Source organism: Lithobates pipiens, unplaced genomic scaffold, assembly GCF_037356315.1.
Source record: "Lithobates pipiens isolate NorthernLeopardFrog02 unplaced genomic scaffold, aLitPip1_a1.2 Scaffold_18, whole genome shotgun sequence".
In the NCBI taxonomy this organism is placed as follows: domain Eukaryota; kingdom Metazoa; phylum Chordata; class Amphibia; order Anura; family Ranidae; genus Lithobates; species Lithobates pipiens.
The window spans coordinates 317,654,657-317,674,920 of NW_027507758.1; the positions used below are offsets into that span (position 1 = coordinate 317,654,657).

General features: G+C 41.9%; 1 protein-coding gene across 5 annotated transcripts in view; it reads left to right on the plus strand.

Moving 5' to 3' along the window:
• MAP3K7 (mitogen-activated protein kinase kinase kinase 7) overlaps positions 1-20,264 on the plus strand; it is an 87,298-nt gene that overhangs the window by 22,768 nt on the left and 44,266 nt on the right. For 4 of the 5 annotated variants that reach the window (XM_077487238.1, XM_077487239.1, XM_077487241.1 and 1 more), the window contains exons 6-10: positions 2,205-2,329; positions 6,180-6,308; positions 10,294-10,424; positions 18,678-18,759; positions 19,223-19,356. In XM_077487238.1, the coding sequence (XP_077343364.1) occupies positions 2,205-2,329; positions 6,180-6,308; positions 10,294-10,424; positions 18,678-18,759; positions 19,223-19,356 (601 nt within the window). The remainder of the gene's footprint in view (positions 1-2,204; positions 2,330-6,179; positions 6,309-10,293; positions 10,425-18,677; positions 18,760-19,222; positions 19,357-20,264) is intronic. The other variant, XM_077487240.1, reaches the window with a different exon arrangement.

The window sequence follows — 20,264 nt, forward strand, 5'->3', positions numbered from 1 at the left end:
CTGCAAAGCATAATGGACTACTATGCAGCGCATAGTAGCCCATTATGTGTCACTTACCTGACACAGGAGCCAGCGAAGTCACCGCTATCCCCTGTAGTCTGGCGCATCCATCTTCTCGGTGGGGTCTCGCAGCTCCGCCGCTGTCATTCGGCGAATCTGTCACTCCCGCGCATGGGAGCCGACACGCGCGGCATCTTCGTCATTGACGATGCGTTGCTGTCTACGGCGCATGCGCTGTAGACAGCGGTGCCTGTCTTCGGGCAAATGTCTCCTAAACCGTATAGGTTTAGGAGATATTTCTTGGACCTACAGGTAAGCCTTATTCTAGGCTTACCTGTAGGTCAAAGTGGTTTGTAGGGGTTTACAACCACTTTAAGTAAAATAACCATTTGTTTTGTTTTCTTAGTAATACGTTATGTTTTGTGACATACACAAGTTATAAACCTGTCGGCAGTATATATATTACTCAACATTGCACTATCCTGGCAATTATTTTTTTTCTCAATATATATCTTTTGCTCTGTGTGCCCACTGGGAAGTTTCGCACCCTCTACTTATCCTTGGGATCATTAGGCAGACCTAAAGGCAATCTTAAGTATACTTGCCTTGCCCTCAACCGTTTCCGTCTCTCATTTGACATCGTTACCTGTGAGCTAGTCATTGGCTGTTTTCATTTTTCAGCACGTGATGATGTCACTCCTACGCATGTGCAGGAGGCAATTATTCCAGCACATAGGGATAGCGCTGGCACTGTAAGCTGAGCTACACATACACAGCTCGGTTTACATTGTGAGCAATGACTAGACAGGTGCATTTTATTGCAGAAGAAACATTGTTTATCTCTTCTGTAATAAAAAGCCTATCTGCTCGCTATTTGCTACAGCATAACATTAGTCCAGCTTTAACATTGTGACATAAAAAAGAGGTAAGAGAGAAAGGGATGTGACCCCTGAGAGGGGGAAAAGCAGATCCCTCCACCTAGACAAAAGGGGGCATTTTAACCGTGCCAAACCAATGGGAGGACAGACAGAAAAAAACTAAACTCCATAAAAGATCATTTTTTATTCTTAAATTCCTTAAAAATCTAGTACCATCTTAAAAACAGATCAACAGAATATCCTGATTCAAATGCTGTGGCATAAACTAATGAACAGTCTGAAGTTGCCTATGCTTTACTAGAAGAGGGGTGAGGGGAAGTTTTCCAATGAGGACACGTGATCTGATTGCAGTTGTCCAAGAGGGCACTTCCCCTCAATTCTAGGGCATTTTCATATACTTTCTGTGGTGTCTCCAGGGCAGGAATTAACTGGTTTTGCCAAAAAACTAAATATTATAGGGACTTTACCTTTTCACACTAGTGTGTTGCAGTAATGTGCTTATTGTGTGTTGGTGCTTTGCAGTGCTATTCACTTTGAATGGCACCTCCATAAAGCACCTGTGTTGCAGCGTAAGGTAACATATCATGTGGTGGTGCACTCTGATCAAAAAAATGCTGCAGGTTTGATGTGCATTATTCAGCCCATTGAAATTACATAAATGTTACGTTTCAATGGGAAGCCTGAGCCTGGGATGATTCACAAAACTGCCTTAATGAAATTAACTTTATATGAGAGTTGGCTTCCCCTCCCTCCCCCCCTCAATCACACAGTCTCTGCTTCACATCAAAGCCCTACCTTTTGGCTCAAGCATCGGCAGTGAGCAAGAGGTGGAGAAGGTCTGGGGGAGCCGGAATGCCATCCTCTCCTGAATCCTGGGGGGTGGCCCTGAATGCCACCTGCCCTGGATCACTGCCATGAGTTGCCATTGTGCAAGTGGGCTGGCCACCAACACAATGAATGACGCCTCACATACTACCCTAGAGTGTCATTGGTTGGTATGATACTGGTGGCTGACCCACCCACAACTTAGCAACTCATAACACTGTTTCATGGCAAATTAAGCCCTATGTTTGCAGCATCCCAGGGCAACCCAGACGACGCCTCAATTAAGAAGCATTGCCCTAACATAATGTGCATTAATCGCGTCACAACTCAACTGATTGTGAAAGGCCCAATATGGGTTTTCGCTAAATACACTTGAATCTTGCTCTTCTATTGTGGCAAGTACATTTTAACTGTGCATTTTCAAACGACAGAAAATAAGAATTGTAAGTGAGAATTATTACAATAATGAGTTTATCTAAAGTACCGTTTTCAATACTGCAGTTTGCTCTTGGTGGCTGGAGGTACAGTTTTGAAGATATGTGACTTTGGTACAGCGTGTGATATTCAAACCCATATGACTAACAACAAAGGGAGTGCTGCATGGATGGCTCCTGAAGTCTTTGAAGGTAAAACATTGTTTGAATTTCCCACTACTGTGGATTTATTTGCAATGTGTTAGACTTGTTACATAAGTAGATTACCTTTTTTAAATGGTCAGATAAATATGCATAAATATTTACCACTTTGCAACCAGTAGTAAGGCTAGCCATAGATGTCTCGTTTTTGCAGATTCCCCCATCTACACATGGTAGATGGATGGAGGCATCCTCCTCGCTGTGCCAACGCTTTCCCTGTGCACACTTCTGTGTCCCTCTCAGACCTTTTTCATGTGCTCTTTCCCACACAGTGCCCTCCCCTTGTGTTCATGGGGGTTTCTTCCATAACCACCTCCCACCTGGCTAATGCACATTTAAAGCCGAATGGGAGCAGCACCGATGCAGATGGACATTCCACATCAGAGGCTTGTGCACAGTTCCTAGAGTGCACACCTGAAAGCCTGGTGATTAGATTCTGAGCATGAGAGAAGAGGGGAACTTTTACTGTTTGGCTTGGATTCTGAATATGAACCCGTGGACAGCAACAGTTCAGTAACTGGTCCGGAGGTGGAAAGGGCCCCAACAAAAAAAATGTGTTCTGAGGATCAGCAGGATCATAGCCCCAACAGTGCAGTACACTTTGATGAAAGACCATCCTGACAAACGTGTTGATGAGTCCCTCATCCAGTTTTGCTAGCAGGCCGGGCATAAATATTCCAAGTAAACTGGCCAGGTACGGTGTGAAGTTATACAAACTTTGTGAGAGGGCCACAGGGTACACATGTAACTTACGGGTTTATGAAGGACAGCCAGCTGGAGCCATCCCCCCGGAAACCCAACCTATATGGGAAGCAGTGGAACCTTGTATTAACCCTATTCCATCAGGGGAACCACCTCTGCATGGACAACCTTTACACCAGCTCGCTGAAAAGGGGGGAGTCGGACAGTTTAAGGGGGCATGTATGTCCATTCATTCATTCATTCATTCATTCATTCATGAAGACACATTAGTAGAAATCCAAGGAATGCAGTCTGGTCCAAAAACCTAATGCTATACCACGACTACAATCATTTCTTTTTCAGTGTAAAACTCCTGTATCCTCTCTCGTAGAGCTGCACAATTAATCATTAAAAAAAATTGTGATCTCGATTCACCCCCTCTGACGATCTCTCCTGCAGAGGTTGCCGATTCTTTCATATAAACAAGTGGGGAAACTATCTGCTGAAAAGAAAACATCTGGGCAGTCTGCAAAGTTTTTTTTTTTTTATTTTTTTTTTTTAACTTGCAACATTGTAACTAAGCTTCCTTAGATCAAAGGGATAGAACTTCTGTGTAAATAATCTGGGCAGACTGCCAAGTTTTCAACAACCTGTAAATGCAGGAAGTTTAACCACATAAAGTCTAAATCTTTTTCTGAAATTTCTTTAAGTTGAAATCAATATTTTTTTGCTAGAAAATTACTTGGAACCCCCAAACATTTATATATATTTTAGCAGAGACCCTAGGGAATAAAATGGCAATTGCTGCAATATTTTGTCGCACTGTATTTGCCCAGTGGTCTTTCAAATTTTTGGGGAAAAACTTCACTTCAATAAATAAAAACTAAACTAAAACGAAGTGGTAAAGTTAGCCCAATTATATTTGTTTTAATGTGAAAGATGATGTTTAGCCAGAATCGTGCAGCTCTAATCTATCGTCCACAAAAGGACTCATCGCCTTCCAACACTATCAAGAGGAGATTTTATAGCCCTTTTATATCAGGAAGGTCCTGCACATGCGCACATTCATTCTGGTTCAGAGAGCAGGCTGTATGAAAGGCACTTCCTCAATGTCACTGTTCCCAGTGTCCCTCCCAACCTGGGCTCTATATAGGAGACTGCTTCCATCACTACCTTACATACCTCGCTATGAGATTAGTGAAGGTATGGTGAAGATATTTCTTATGTGACTACCTGCTATTTCCCTGTATCCAGTGTCGCGTGTATGGAACATTTACATGTTGTGTTTTTTTTTTTTTTTTTTTTTTTTTTTTTTTTTCCAACTTCCTGGTCCAACCATTTTACCTGCATACTGGCCGTGCCTGCTGCCTGAACTGACCCTGGCCTGTTAATCGACCATGTTTTATGCTTGCCACCTGGGGGTGAGGCCCTGCCACTGTAGTAGTGGGGTTGAAGACAACACATGGTTCACACTTACACAGCGCAAGGGGCTCGAGAGTAGTGTTTCCAAGTGGGATAAAAGCTTTTGGTTTTCTTGAGGTTCTAATTCCTGAATCTGGTCTGGAGTCCAGCAGGTTCAAAGAACTTCAGGGGCTAAAGGTGTCCTTACCCCTGTGTCCAGTCTTACCTGACCGAGGTCCTAAGCCTGATTTTTCTGCCTCAACCAACCCTTTGGTTATGTGCTGACCATGTCACTACCTGTACTGACACTGACCTGTTTATGGACCATGACTCTGCCTGCTGCCTGGACCACTTCTTCTTTGCTTGCTTGCTGACCACCTCTGCCTGGCATTAGTACTGGTCCATCTGCACATTCCACTGTCTTTTGTCTATTTGCTGACCATGTCTCTGGCTGCTCCCTGTACTGACTCTGGTCTGTTTATGGACCATGTTCCTGCTCTCTACCTGGACCACCTCTGCCTGGCACCAGTACTGGCCCATCTGCACAGCCCACTAACTACATTCCTGCGAGACACCAATGCCACCCATGCTTTGCAGACAACTGCATTACTAAAACCACAGCTTACCCTTTGTTCAGCCTCCTGTGGCCAGTAAACATAGAATTTTGCTGTGGGGGCAGTCAGGTACCAGTTGGTTAGGCCTGTTTGGCTTTCAGGGACTGCTATAGGTGAAGTTGCACTGTGCTATTTTCACTGACCACCTGTACAGAGGCGCCTATTACAGTACAATAATTTCTGTACAGTGTAAGCTGATTTTTGTGATACAGAGGCTGCAATGTTAGATATGTAATCTGTCCAAATTTTAAAAAGGTCCTACACATGTGGTATCCCCATACTCAGTAGGGTTAGTAGAATGTGTTTTAGAGATGTAATTCTATGTATGTCCCTGATGTGTGTTAGAAATATAATATGAATTGACAACTTTGTGTTAAAAATGTTCATTTTCTTTGCATTTTTTTGCCACAAGTTTTTGGAAAATGTGGAATTTCTAAGACTCCCCATGTCCTTTAGAAAATACATTGGGTCTATTGCTTTCCAAAATATGGTCATTTTATGGGTGATTCCACTGTCCTGGTGCTCTAGGGCCTCCAAAATTGTCATACGAAGTCGGAAAATTTAATTTGTTTTTTTTCATCATACGCACCTCATATTTAAATTGCCCAGATTTGTAACTGGGGTGGCTTAGCAGTTTAATTTTAATGAATATCTTCATTAAATATAAATATTTAAATTAAATAAAACGAAATATTGGTGTGAGCTCGAACCTGAGCATTACCAATATAGCAGTAGGAACGTTTGAAAGCAACGGCAAAATTATTATTTTACTTTATGTGTATTAGATTCTTGGAACAACATAGCAGAATTGAGCTAATCAGCAGTAAGTGGTTTTAGACTTGCCTGGGATAAATATAGCTCCATACTCAGACAAAAAGTAAAGATTAGATGGACCACTGGATCCTTTTCTACTGTTAGCCTTCTATAGTTCTACGTCCATTAATCATGAATGTTGTGTGCTCAGTTGCTTTAATCTATCCACTGGCTAATGGCAGTTTTTTGGCTTTGTTTTGAATGCAATATGGCATACATTTTAAATCGCACAACTCCTAGTTAGTGCCTTTCCCCACTTGATTCTCTCTTTCAAGTGTCCCAGGTCAAGCAAAACCTAAAATGTTGTGCTGAATTATATGCTTTTCTTTTAGGTAGCAACTACAGTGAGAAATGTGATGTTTTTAGCTGGGGCATTATCCTTTGGGAAGTCATTACCAGGAGAAAACCTTTTGATGAAATTGGTGGCCCTGCCTTCCGTATTATGTGGGCAGTTCACAATGGTGAGTTGTATATATTATTCCCTTAAATATGGTACATGTTAAATAATTAGCTCTTATTATTGCTAGTTATTAAGATACATGAGAGATGTATGAGTTTCCAAAATTAACACCAGAATAAAATTGAACCTGTCGTGTGCACCGCAGTGTATAAACTGATACTGTTAAGGCCCCTTTCAGAAGGGGCAGACTCAGTCAAGCGGGTCCGCCTGCTTGGCAGGGGATCTGTCTGCTGACCCTGTTAAACAGGCAGACAGGTCCGTGGAATGCTTTGCTATGCAGAGTGGACATGGGCACAGCCTGCTCTTCTCTATGGGGCAGTCAGATGTAAATGGACCGCCTGCTGTTTCCATCCAACTATCATCTGATCCGCTGGATGGATGGCAAACCTATCCCCATCCTAAAACTCATGCAGTGTGTGGTAACTGCAAATGCATATATTGTTCCTTTGTGCCCGGGGTAGATACTGGATCTTGGTCCCAAATATTATAGAGACCAGAATCCATCCTTCTCTGTCATTCAGCCATTGAATAGTCTGTCACCAGGAAAAAGCTTTGGCAGCCCACAATTGAATGACTTGGTAGGCTTGGGAGCAAGGGTTGGTTCTACCTCAACTTGGTGGGAAGTCAAGCTGATGTATACAGCCTGGATTTAGGATCAAGATCTTCCCTAGGTGAAAAAAAACGTTTTTCCTAAAAAAAAAAAAAAAACTGAAATATGAAGTTTTGCTGCTTCTTCATCCCTCAAGGGCTAATCATTTGCTCTGTCCAAGGAAGTTGGGAGTTTTTCTGGAAAGGCGAGCAGTCAGTTGCTCCTAAAACTAAGTACACATCTATGTGTGCCAGGAACTCAAAGTCACGTGCTTCCTTGACGTTCCGCTCTTTTGCAGACACACGGCAGTGCCAATAAAAATTACGTCTTCAAGCACACAACAAACCATATGGTGCCATAGCACCATGTGGTTCGGTGTATTTTTGGAGAAGAGCCAGGGACTTTCTGTGTTTATTACATGCAGGGAACCTGCACTTTGGTCACATCTGTGAGCAAAAGAGAGGAAAATAATTTTCAGTGATTTCACAATGTACATTTTTTATCTGTTATTTTTTTAACTGTCTGCCTTTTTTTGTACATCACTCGGGGCACAAATGCTGCTGACTTTTATAGTTTGAACCATTAAGTTTACAGCTAATAGCAGTACTGTAGTCCCTTCTAGAACAAGGAGGTTTTATAAATTTGACAGGAAGGTAAACATCCTAAAAATTATATTATCTTGATAAAGTGTAAGCATATAGTAAACCATCCTCCCTAGCCCTCCTGAGCTAAATACACTAAGACTGGGTTCACACCTACAGGTGTGACCAAGCACAGGTTTGTTTTAGCGCAGGGCAATCTATTCATTTCAGTTGGATGCCATATGGGCAAGAAACACAAAAAAAAGTTCCTACTCCAAGCTGTGGCTTTTGTTTTAATCCACTTTGGCTGAAATCCTTTTCACTGTTGGCAGCACCTTCACAGTGAGCCCTCAGACTTATGAAAACTGTCTCAAGCGTCTGTCTAGTGAGGCAGCTCTATACAAGTCTGTGAGCATTGGGGCCAAAGGGGATAGAAACCTGCCTCAAACAGCAGATTTTTTTTTTTTTTTACAATTACTGATTGTGCTTTTACCCTTTCTCAGTTACAAATCAGTCTGGAAATATCGAAAACTATACACTCTGTGTTGCCTTTTCATTAGCCAATTGCATCTGGGCAATTTGGCAATGTTGACTCTATAGCATGGTATGCAAATAGCCACTAGTGGAAGATATACAACTAGGGGAAATTACAAATCAAGGTTTAAAACATGTTTCAGGTATATGTAATAGCTCAATGTACACTTACTGTCGTACTATATGATTTATTTTTAATGTAACGGCGATAGTACCATTTTGTTTTTTGTAGGTTGCCCATTACTGATATCTGAAGCCTGTGTTATTACCTGAAAAACACCTTCTTGTTACTGAAAGTACATTTATGCTTAAGAATCCTTTCACACCGGTGTCGTCGGTTCAGTTGCGTTTATTGCCAAGAAAAAAAAACTGATTACTGATTCTGGTTACTTCACTTTGCACATCGATCTTCAGTTCACTTTTTTTAAATGGAAAGACAACATCCGTTTACATACAATGGACCTGAACGGATGTGGATGTAGGCTGATGTAGTTGTATGATTACCCCTATACATCTGCAAGCCCATAGAAATGGCATAGCCTCCATTCACTTTTGGGTGTTTTTCTGCTCCTTTTTCCCTGTGCCTGACTACTCCTTACTGCACCTGACTACACAAAATCCCATTCTTTCCAATTGTCCCTTGTATGCTCTGTTGACCTATGCTATATGCCTTATGATTAAAAACTACATGAGCATATTTAAGTGTTTTTGATCCTATACGCTTTAATAGGAACGCCTGTTAAACATGCGATACGTACATTTTCACGCCCGAAGAATTGCTCTCCTCCTAAAGAATTGCTCTCCCCCTTGCCCAGCCCATATAAAGGATATATATCTTGATTGATATATTTGCAAAAATGCCTGTAATATGTCTGAAAGTCATGAATGCAGACTTGCCTGACTTTTTTTTTTTTTTTTTTTATCTGAAGAGGGCCAGATGAAAAACAGACCACCAGTGTGAAAAGGTCGTAAGCTTAGTTTGACTTTCAGTTCGATAAATATTTTCCAGGTGCATCAAACAAGTCAAGGTCTTTTTCTTTAAAGAGCATCCTAGGGCTGAGTTGAACAACCTGTCCCTGGTCCAGCATAGTGTAGAGAAAGCCCTTTGTTCTCTGTAAGAAAGCAGTGCTCTCTCTGAAGAGGTCTGAGCTAGAGCTCTCCAGTCAGCAAGGAAAATAATCTATCAATGGTGGGAGATGGACCTGGGTGGCGTGACAGACTAGAATTGGGGGGAGGTGTTGGCTACCTCTAAATCGGTATCCATCAAGCTGTCTGACCGCCTTACCCAGCTTTACATCCTGCACAGATTCTGCGTGACACCCATTCACCTCTCCAGGTACAGACCGGAACACAGTTCAGCATGTCCTAGGTGTGGGGACCCCAGGGGCACCTTCTATCACTTGCTATGGTCCTGCCCATCTATCTAAGGATACTGGTCACAGGTGGTCAAATTCCTTCATGATCGCATGGGCTCCCCTCTGAATTTTGTCCCCCCGCTAGTGTGTATTGAGCCTCCTCTGTACCTTTTGAGGAGAATAAATACCCAAACCTATTCCTACAAGAGTCATTATTTTTAGCCAGAATGCAAAAGCCAGGACCTGGATGAGAGACAGTGTCCAACAGTGGATCAGGGCTATCAACACCACCCTTCCCTATAGAAAAGTACTTTACTAGCACAGGGGCTGCCCAAAATAAATATCACTAAATTTGGGGCAGGTGGTTAGAAGATGCTTCCACCTGCACTGCTGAGGAATGATCCCCAATCTCATTTAGAAAATGTCTTCATTTAGTGTGTTCTGCAAGCTCTATGTCCCCCCAAGTGTGTTTTGCAGTCTCGTATGTTCAAACCGGTGGTACTTGTCAACTTGACCCTCAATGTTTTACATCCAGTATTTATATGTCAATGTTCTTGCTTTATGAATAGTGCCTGTTACATATGTATGGTTTATCTTTATTTTATGCTCAATAAAACTTTCTTTGATAAATTAAAGAAAAAAATACTATCAAAATGGCAGAGTTATAGGTCTGCCTCAGCATGTCGAACCTAAGCAAGAGACCATTACTTTCATACAGAGAATAAGGGTCATTCTCTGTAACATGCTGGCAGGAAATAGGCTTGTCTACTGTCAATGCTTTCTAATGAAAACTAACTGTAGGAATATGCACACTGTTGTTTTTGTTGCTGCACCTAGAAGGTATTTAACTCCTTTTAACTGAAAATTCAGTTGGGCTTTAAATGTGTTTTAATCCATTTGTTTAATTACTTTCATATGAATTCCCAGGTACTCGGCCACCTCTAATTAAAAATTTACCTAAGTCTATTGAAAGCTTAATGACTCGATGCTGGTCAAAAGATCCATCTCAGCGACCTTCAATGGAGGAGATTGTCAAGATAATGACACATCTTATGCAGGCAAGCTTTTCAGTCTACATTTTCTAGAAAAACAATCTGTGCAAGATCCATGTGGCCTCATTAAACCTTCCAGTTCAAGCCTAAAACTGTGTGCCATTAGGACACTAGTTTGAAGGGAAAGTATTTTCGGTGTTTGGATGAGCATATAAAAGAGGTTGGCGTGATGTAAATGTGTTTTTGTATTCCTGTGTATAAATTGTTAAAACAAAATGTGTTTGCTTGTGCGTGCTTGGGGGTAGCCACATTTTCTGATTTTACATATGTAGGTTCTCTTTTATGCTAAGAGTCAGTTTATTCAATCCAAGCAGTACATTTCCCATGCAGCTGATATTCTTTTTTTCAACAGTTGTAAAATTATATCTGAATATACGATACAGGAGGGACCGCAATAATATTAATCTTGGAAAACTTAAAATACACGACTTTTTCCGAAGCTACAACTTTACCAGTTATGCCCTGTACACACGGTCGGACATTCCGACTGCAAAATCCGTTGGATTTTTTTCTGCCGGATTTTGGCACAAACTTGTCTTGCGCACACACACGGTCGCACAAAGTTGCCGGAAAATACAATCGTTCAGAACGAGGTGACTTAGAACACATACGACAGGACTATAAAGAGGGCAGTAGCCAATAGCTTTTGTTTCGTAATTTATTCTGAGCATGCGTGGCACCGTTGGAATTGTCTACACACGATCGGAATTTAAACGATCTGATTTTGTTGTTGGAAAATGTTAGATCCTGCTCTCAAACTGTGTGTCGTAAATTCCGTCTGAGAAAGTCTCATGGAGCCCACACACAATCAAATTTTCCAACAATATCCAATCGCACATTTTCCGTCAAAATTACTTGTTTACAGAGTATGACAATGTAAAAATGGCTCAAACTAACAACATGGAAACTGGCAGATGTCAGGTTATGGTTTGTTGGAGCGTTTTAAGGCCAGTAAAAGAGTTCTTGAGTTCTACAAACTCAAACACTTTTAATACAACAGTTATGTATACTTGATCCCAGATCTTGATTTTTTATGTATGTGCTGTGAACTTGATCAAGGGTGGGAATGCACTAAACTGTCTTCATGTACTTGCTGATGTGTAATTTTTCAATAGAATAAAGAACATCATGAATATTTAAGTGACACACATGTCAGTTTTATACAATTACGTGGCAGAGTGGAATCTGCTAATAACATGCCCCTATTCTAGTGTGTACTGGGAGAACTACGCAGCTCGCCTATCCTAGTGTATATAAATGTTTGTCTTTGAATGTCAGTACATTTTGCACACAGGTAAGACTGTAAATGATACTAAGAGAAAGGGAGCAGAGGAGCAATGAATTTCTTTTGCTTTTCAACTTAAAAAGACTCTACTACTAGTATACAAGGGGTGAACACATAAGAATCCCTTCAACACAGGCTTATGCACAAAGTCAAGAAATCAATGTTCTACTACAAAAGGGACAACAAGACTTATTCATTGCTGACTAAAAACAGAAGCTGCCTCCTAAAAAATTCAGTTGTGTGAGACTCTGCTGTGTTGTACACCAGCATCTGTCAAAAATGGTGATTTTATTTAATGGCTATTATGAAAGGCCTTCTCTACTAGAATTTTGCAATATCTAAACTAATGTAACATTCTTAACATATCCACCAAAGCCCTTACTGCTATAAACACACTTCTAACTCTTAAACCTTGCGTCTTCCTGGGGCCCCAGGAAGACGTAAGGTATTATGAAACATGTAGGATGGTGCTTTGTGCTGATGCGATCACGCCACATGAGACCTCGATTCAAGGGTGTTTGACTGCTTTTTAGCTTTTTTTTGTACTTTTACCGTGTAGATGTATAATCGTGGTTGCTACTGCTTGTTTTATTAGCATTAAAGGCTTTCTGAATAAAAGTCTAACTCAAGTGCTGAAGGATCCAACAGATAAGAGATTGGAATTCCTGTTAAAATTCTCTTTTGCAGGTGCAGTGACTCAGCCTGCTGTCGCTGCAATAGGGTTTTGTCAATCCCTAAGGGACCAGTTTAAGCAGGCTCTTAAGCAGATCCCTGTTCAACAGGCCTGGTAATTGGCTGAGCTGCCAAGGGTGTTATGTTTTGCCATTGCTGCCATTCAGGATTCTATTCACCAAGCATCCCGCCTCACGCTTGTGCTAGTGCGCATGCGTAGGATCCTGTGGTTGAAAAATTGGTCAGCTGAGATACCTTGCAAGAGGCTCCTGACTGGATTTCCTTTTCATGGAGGTTGGCTATTTTGAAGATGATTTGGACAAATGCATCCAAAAAATATTCTGGTGGGAAAAGTACGCTTTTGCCAGTTAAGGGAAGGAATAAACGTCCTTCATTTAAACAGGCTCCTTCTCCTGGGCCAGGAGCATCCGCCTCTAGGCGGTTGCAACAGCCTCCGTTGTCAGGGTCAGGTCCAAGGACAGAAGAGGTCCTCAGTGCCATAAGATGGCTAGTACAAGTGGTCAGGTCAAAGAGAGATCCCTCCATTTTGCCTTTGCATGAGCCTGTTAGGGAAGATGGTGGCTTCATTCGAAGCTGTTCCCTATGCCCAGTTCCTTTCAAGACTGTTACAAAACAGTATCCTTGTTTGCTTGGAACAAAAAAGTCCAAGCTCTAGATTTGCCAATGTGGTTGTCCCCAAAGTTGTCCCAGAGCCTCAGTTGGTGGCTGGTAACTCGGAATCTGCTGAAAGGAAAGTCTATTTCATACCAGTTATCTGGAAAGTGGTAACCTCAGATGCCAGCCTTTGAGGTTGGGGAGCAATGCTAGAAGGGAAAACGGTGGTCCAAGACCCGAAAGTCTTGCACATCAACATCCTAGAGATTCAGGCAGCTCGCCTGGCTCTGAGGGCCTGGTCACCCAGGTTACAGGATTGTCCTGTCAGAATCCAATCCGACAATGCCAAAGCTGTGGCATATCTCAATCACCAAGGGGGCACCAAGAGTCATGCAGATCAGAGAGAAATTAATCATATTCTGCTTTGGGCAGAAAGAAATGTTCCATGACGATCGGCAGTTTTCATTCCGGGAGTAGAGAATTGGTAGGCAGACTACTTGAGTCACCAACAGTTGTTCCCGGGGGAATTGTCCTTGCACCCCGATATTTTTTGGGCTGTTTGCCAAGGATGGGGGATCCCGGACGTAGATCTTTTGGCATCCAGGTTCTACATGAAGTTATTCAACTTTGTGACCAGGACAAGGGATCCTCTCGCATGCGGGATAGATGCGTTGGTAAGCCCATAGGATCAGTTCTCACTGATTTATGCATTTCCCCCTATTCAGTTACTGCCATGACTTCTTTGCAGGATCAAGCTGGAAAAGAAGGCAGTAATTCTTGTAGCCCCAGCATGGCCCAGAAGGGTCTGGTATGCAGAGATTGTAAAGATGGCGGGGATCTGTTGACCATTCCACTACGTCCAGACCTATATTTGCAGGGTCCAATATTCCATCCTACCTTACAAACTCTAAATTTAACGGCTTGGCTATTGAAACCCACATTCTGAAGAAATGTGGACTATCCGGGTCGGTTATCACTACCTTGATTAACGCAAGGAAGCCTGCCTCCAGAGTCCTATACTAGAGTCTGGAAAGCTTATGTTTCCTGGTGTAAGTCCAAGGGTTGGCACCCTCGAAAATATAGCATAGGCAGAATTCTTGCCTTTCTACAATTAGGGGTAGAGATGAAGCTGGCCTTAAGTACTATTAGGGGACGAGTATCTTATCTGTCTTATTTATAAAACCACTTGCTTCATTCTTTGGTCTTTATACAAGGGGTAATGTGGATTAACCCGCCAGTTAAATCTCTCTTGAACCCTTGGGACTTAAACTTGGTTTTGTCAGTGTTGCAAAAACAGCCTTTTGAACCGATTTAGCGTACTCCCTTAGTCTTTCTGACATGAAAATTGTTTTTTCTAGTTGCTATATCCTCAGCAAGGAGGGTTTCGGAGTTGGGTGCTCTTTCCTGTAAAGAACCATATTTGATTATTCATGAGGATCGAGTTGTGTTGTGTCCTCATCCAGGTTTTCTGTCTAAGGTGGTCTCAGGTTTTCATCTAAACCAAGATGTTGTTCTTCCATCGTTTTTTCCAAAATCATGTTCTAAAGAAGAAAAGTCACTACATTGCTCTGATGTAGTGAGAGCAGTCAAAGTCTATTTAAAGACAACTGCTCCAGTTGCAAAGACTGACGTCTTGTTTGTGCTGACAGGCAGCGTCTAAATCCACTATTTCTAGGTAGATTAGGCAAGTTATAATTCAGGCCTATGGTTTAAAGGGTAGAATTCCACCTTTTCAAGTCGAGGCGCACTCTACCAGAGCGGTTAGTGCTTCTTGGGCAGTGCATGACCAGGCCTCCAGTGCTCAGATCTGTAAGGCCGCAACCTGGTCTTCAGTATATACGTTCACCAGATTTTATCAAGTGGATGTAAAAAGGCATGAGGATATCGCCTTTGGGCGCAGTGTGCTGCAGGCAGCAGTATAGGTTCTCAAGTCTGTTGGCACCCTTCGGGTTATTTTTTTGACCCCAGATCTCACATTAAAGAGGTTCTGTCCTGCTTTTTCCATTACAAGGGATGTTTTCATTTTTTGTAATAGGAATAAAAGTGATCCAAATTTTTATTTAAAAAAGTGTATTTTTTTCCAAAACAAATTGTGTTTGTAAGACCGCTGCACAAATATGGTGTGACATAGTATTGCGTCAACCACCATTTTATTCTCTAGGGTGTCTGAAATTTTTTTTGGGGGGGGGGGGGGGGGGGGGGTTCGAAGTCATTTTCTAGCAAAAAAAATTATTTTGACAGAGTGTCAAAAATAGGCTTGGTCCTTAAGTGTTAAAGGGAATGCTCCTAATCTCGGTTTGTTACCTGTATAAGACACCTGTCTATAAAAGCAATCAGATTACAATTTCTCCACCATGGCCAAACCAAAGAGCTGTCCAAGTATGTCAGGGACAAGATTGTAGACCTACACAAGGCTGGAATGGGCTACAAGAGCATTGCCAAGCAGCTTGGTGAGAGTGACAACAGTCGGTGGGATTATTCACAAATGGAAGAAACACAAAATAACTGTCAATCTCCCTCGGTCTTGGGCTCCATGCAAGATTTCACCTCGTGGAGTTACAATGGTCATGAGAACGGCGGGGGAATCGGCCTAGAACTACACAAGAGAATCTTGTCAATTATCTCAAGGCAGCTGGGACCATAGTCACCAAGAAAACAATTGGTAACACTACGCCATGAAGGACTAAAATCCTGCAGCACCCGCAAGATCCCTCTGCTCAAGAAAGCACATGTATAGGCCCCTCTAAAGTTTGCTAATGAACATCTGAATGAATTGCAGCTCAGAGGGGCCAAAAGACAGACTCGGGACAAATGTTCCCTCAATCGATAACATGCAATGTCAAGCTGCAGTTCCTAAAGCAGGCAGACTATTGGCATGCATAAAAAAAGGGATATACTCCAGGGATAAAACTCTAATTATGCCACTTTATATGTGGTTAGGTCACATCTGGAGTATGCTGTCCCGTTCTGGTTACTGGTCCTCAGAAGGGATGTGCTGGAGAGAGTCCAAAGAAAGGCAACAAAATTAGTAAGAGTACCTCGATTATGAGGGCTGGCTGCAGACACTAAATTTATTCTCGCTGGAGAAGCAACGTTTAAGGGGGGACATGATGGCAATCTACAAATACCTCAATGGGGATCTCAGAATAGAAAAAACTATTCAGTCTGAGGGAGTGTATGAGGGCATGGGGCCTCGCAGGCAGTGGTTTAACCTTAAACTGCACAGGGGGTTCTTCACTGTCAGGGCAACAAGGATGTGGAACTCTCTCCCACTATTGGTGGTGGCTGTGGGGAGTATGAATATTTTTAAAGACTCTTGGATGTAAATCTTAAAAAGCACAACATACAGGGATATGGGAAATTATTATAGACACTGACACAGGTTGAACTGTATGGACTAATGTCTTTTTTCAGCCTTACCTACTATGTAACTATGTATGATTTGGAGGAGAACTGGGTGAAAGTGTAGTGGTCAAATGAGACAAAAATCAAGCTCTTTGGCATCAACTTAATTTGCTGTGTTTAGAGGAGGAGAAATGCTGCCTATGACCTCAAGAACACCATCCCCACCGTAAAACATGGAGGTGGAAACATTAGAAAAAACGATCAAAAACAGCGCATCAAAGGGACTAGTAGATTGATGTGAAAAAGACTTTAAAATGTCATTTATTAAATGTAAAAAATAAACACAGACATCTGATCCCTGCAGGATCTCAAACACATAAAAAACACCAATCATAAAACGGACAGATGTTTGATAATGAAAAGCTCCTCAGATCTCTCAATTATAACTTTGGAAAGGTCAAGACCAAAGACCAATGTGCACAGCTTTCGAATGCCTAATGAATGCAATCAATCATCTGAAAGAACCCAAAAAGTCAGTGTAAACGAATGGAACAACGTTTCTAGGGACACTCACTTCATAGGTGTTCAATGGGCTGCAGAGCTGATGAGTCCAGTCTGATGACCGAGGGGGAGGTGTTTATTTCAGCTCCATCTGAAGCGTTCGGCTTGGAGGCAGAGGTGTAATGCTGCACGCTAGGTGGTAAGGATCAAGCTTAGTCACCAGATGATATCAGCTGTACACATAGGCAGCTTGGAGAACGCTGCACTGCCTGCAGTGCCGCTTGTCCGAGCGGCTGTGGATCACATGAGAGGCTTGTCACGTGGAAGGCTGTGAAGGGGAAGGTTGCTATGCCGACTCTCCTGCTTACAAAGCGCAGGAGCGCGAAACATGTAAGCAGGAGAGTCGGCATAGCAACCTTCCCCTTCACAGCCTTCCACGTGACAAGCCTCTCATGTGATCCACAGCCGCTCGGACAAGCGGCACTGCAGGCAGTGCAGCGTTCTCCAAGCTGCCTATGTGTACAGCTGATATCATCTGGTGACTAAGCTTGATCCTTACCACCTAGCGTGCAGCATTACACCTCTGCCTCCAAGCCGAACGCTTCAGATGGAGCTGAAATAAACACCTCCCCCTCGGTCATCAGACTGGACTCATCAGCTCTGCAGCCCATTGAACACCTATGAAGTGAGTGTCCCTAGAAACGTTGTTCCATTCGTTTACACTGACTTTTTGGGTTCTTTCAGATGATTGATTGCATTCATTAGGCATTCGAAAGCTGTGCACATTGGTCTTTGGTCTTGACCTTTCCAAAGTTATAATTGAGAGATCTGAGGAGCTTTTCATTATCAAACATCTGTCCGTTTTATGATTGGTGTTTTTTATGTGTTTGAGATCCTGCAGGGATCAGATGTCTGTGTTTATTTTTTACATTTAATAAATGACATTTTAAAGTCTTTTTCACATCAATCTACTAGTCCCTTTGATGCGCTGTTTTTGATCGTTTTTTCTGCTGCATCCATTTTTTGCCAAGTCCATAATGGGTTAACAGCCGCACATTGAGACCATCTACAGGACATTTATTTAAATAAACAAACATCCCACGAGATAGTCAAACGCTCTTAAAGAGACCATTCATTTGTGCGCCAACTTTATCTTGTTTTGTTTTAAGGTGGAAACATTATGCTTTGGGGATGTTTTTCTGCTAATGGGACAGGACAACTTTGCCGCACCAAAGGGACGATGGATTGGGCCATGTACCATCAAATCTTGGGAGAGAACCTCCTTTCTTCAGCCAGGGCATTAAAAATGGGTGGTGGATGGGTATTCCAGCATGACAATTACTCAAAACGCATGGCCAAGGCAACAAAAGAGGGGCTCAAAAAGAAACTCATTAAGGTCCTGGAGTGGCCTAGCCAGTCTCTAGACCTTAATCCTGTAGAAAATATGTGGAGGAAGTTGAAGGTTCAAATTACCAAATGTCAGCCTCTAAACTTGACTTGGAGATGATCTGCAAAGAGGAGTGGGACAAAATCCCCTCCTGAGATGTGTGCAAACCTGGTGGCCAATTTCAAGAAACGTCTGACCTCTGTGATCGCCAACAATGGTTTTGCCACCAAGTACCAAGTCATGTTTTGTGAAGGCTTCCAATCCTTTTTGAAATGCGTTTATCTGGAATTTTTTTGTTATTCAGTCTCACTGTTAAAATAAACCTACCATTAAAATTATAGACTGATCTTTTCTTTGTCAGTGGGCAAATGTACGAAATCAGCAGGGGGGGTCAAATACTTTTTCCCTCACTGTATTGGATTTTTTCTAATGTTCGTTCTTTTTTCCATTTTAGTATTTTCCTGGTGCTGATGAAGCTTTACAGTATCGATGCCAATATTCTGATGGTGGGCAGAGCAATTCTGCCACAAGTACAGGTTAGTGCTTTCTCCTCCTTACTACATCAGGTCATAAATAACAATTGAAAGGTTATTTTAAAACATGTAGACAACATGAATGTTAATGTGCATAGCAGTTAGAGATGTTTTCCCTGATGTTCTAACTTGACCTTAAATCCTAATGATGAGGCCCAATTGAACCAATATGTGGACATTTTAAGTAAGGTGCAACAGGACTGTTGGTATTTGGCATGAAAGTATTCCATTTGTTAAAATGTTTTCCACATACGTATGTGTTTAGAGAGTCTATGATGGTGCCCACTGTTACAAACATTAGGCTGAGACATTGAAAATCATGTCATTCTGAGCTGCAAGAGCCAACACTTCATATTAGGCTTACTAAAAGGCATATTTTAGTTTCAGCTGTTAGTGAAATAAACAAACTTTTTTTTTTTTTTTCTTCTATTAGAGATGATGTATTTATCTTTGTACTTCTCCACAGGGTCCTGCATTGATAATTCTACAAATACAAGCAATAAAAGTGATATTGACGACTTGCAGGTTAGTGCAAGCAATGATACAATTAAAAGAATAGAGTCCAAATTGGCATACTGGAACAATCAGTCCAAGCAAGGTGTAAGTATATCTGTTCACAGTATGTCTGCTTTATTTTTATGGAATATTTAACATGTTATCTCACTAAAACGTCTTCTTGAGAGCTCCTCCCAAGTGTACATGCACTGATTCGGACTAAATTTCATGTGTACATATTTTTCCTATGTGGTTAAGGACCTTTAAAAGGGTTAGTTCATCTTTGTCACTGAAAAGCTTATTTTTAGCAGCTCTTATTACCCCATTTTTCTGCCATCTTGCATTTTGTGACTCTTTAAAAAAAAAATACAGCTTGCAGAGCTTCTTTGTGCTTCCATGTCATCTGGGATTGTCGTTTTAGTGCCCTGATATGAAACTACATGTCCCAGAATTCAATGCATTTTTGTATTCTTGTATGGGAGGTACGTGAGGAGTGTGGAAGCTTCTTACTGTTAGGAAAAGATGAATGCTTTGATCCTGTGAAAGAGGGAGAAATAGTCTGAGTAGGCACAAACGGGGCCAGTGCAAGGATTTAGATCTATACAGGCAAAGGTTAATTTTGCCATCCTGCGAAAGCGCTGATCTTCGTACTGACCTCGCTCTTACCCCACTATTAGCTTGGAGGCTGTGTGTGCAAAAATAGCAAAACTGCACCTTCCAAGACCTCCTTACTAGGCCTCATGCACATTGGGGCTCCTGAGCAGGCATTTTATTACAGGCATATGACACACACACAGGTGTTTACAGGAGTATAAAGGCAGAAAAAATACTCCATCCCCTGTGTTCAGGGGAAGCGTGTCTAAATGCACCTAATGTACTAGGCACATTTTAGCACTTTAGTTTTAATAGGCAAAGTAAATGTAATATTCTGGCCAAAATGGATAGATGCCCAAGCGCTTGATGTGCATAAATGTGCCTGAACGCGTTTACAAAAATGCGGCTTAAGCATGTTT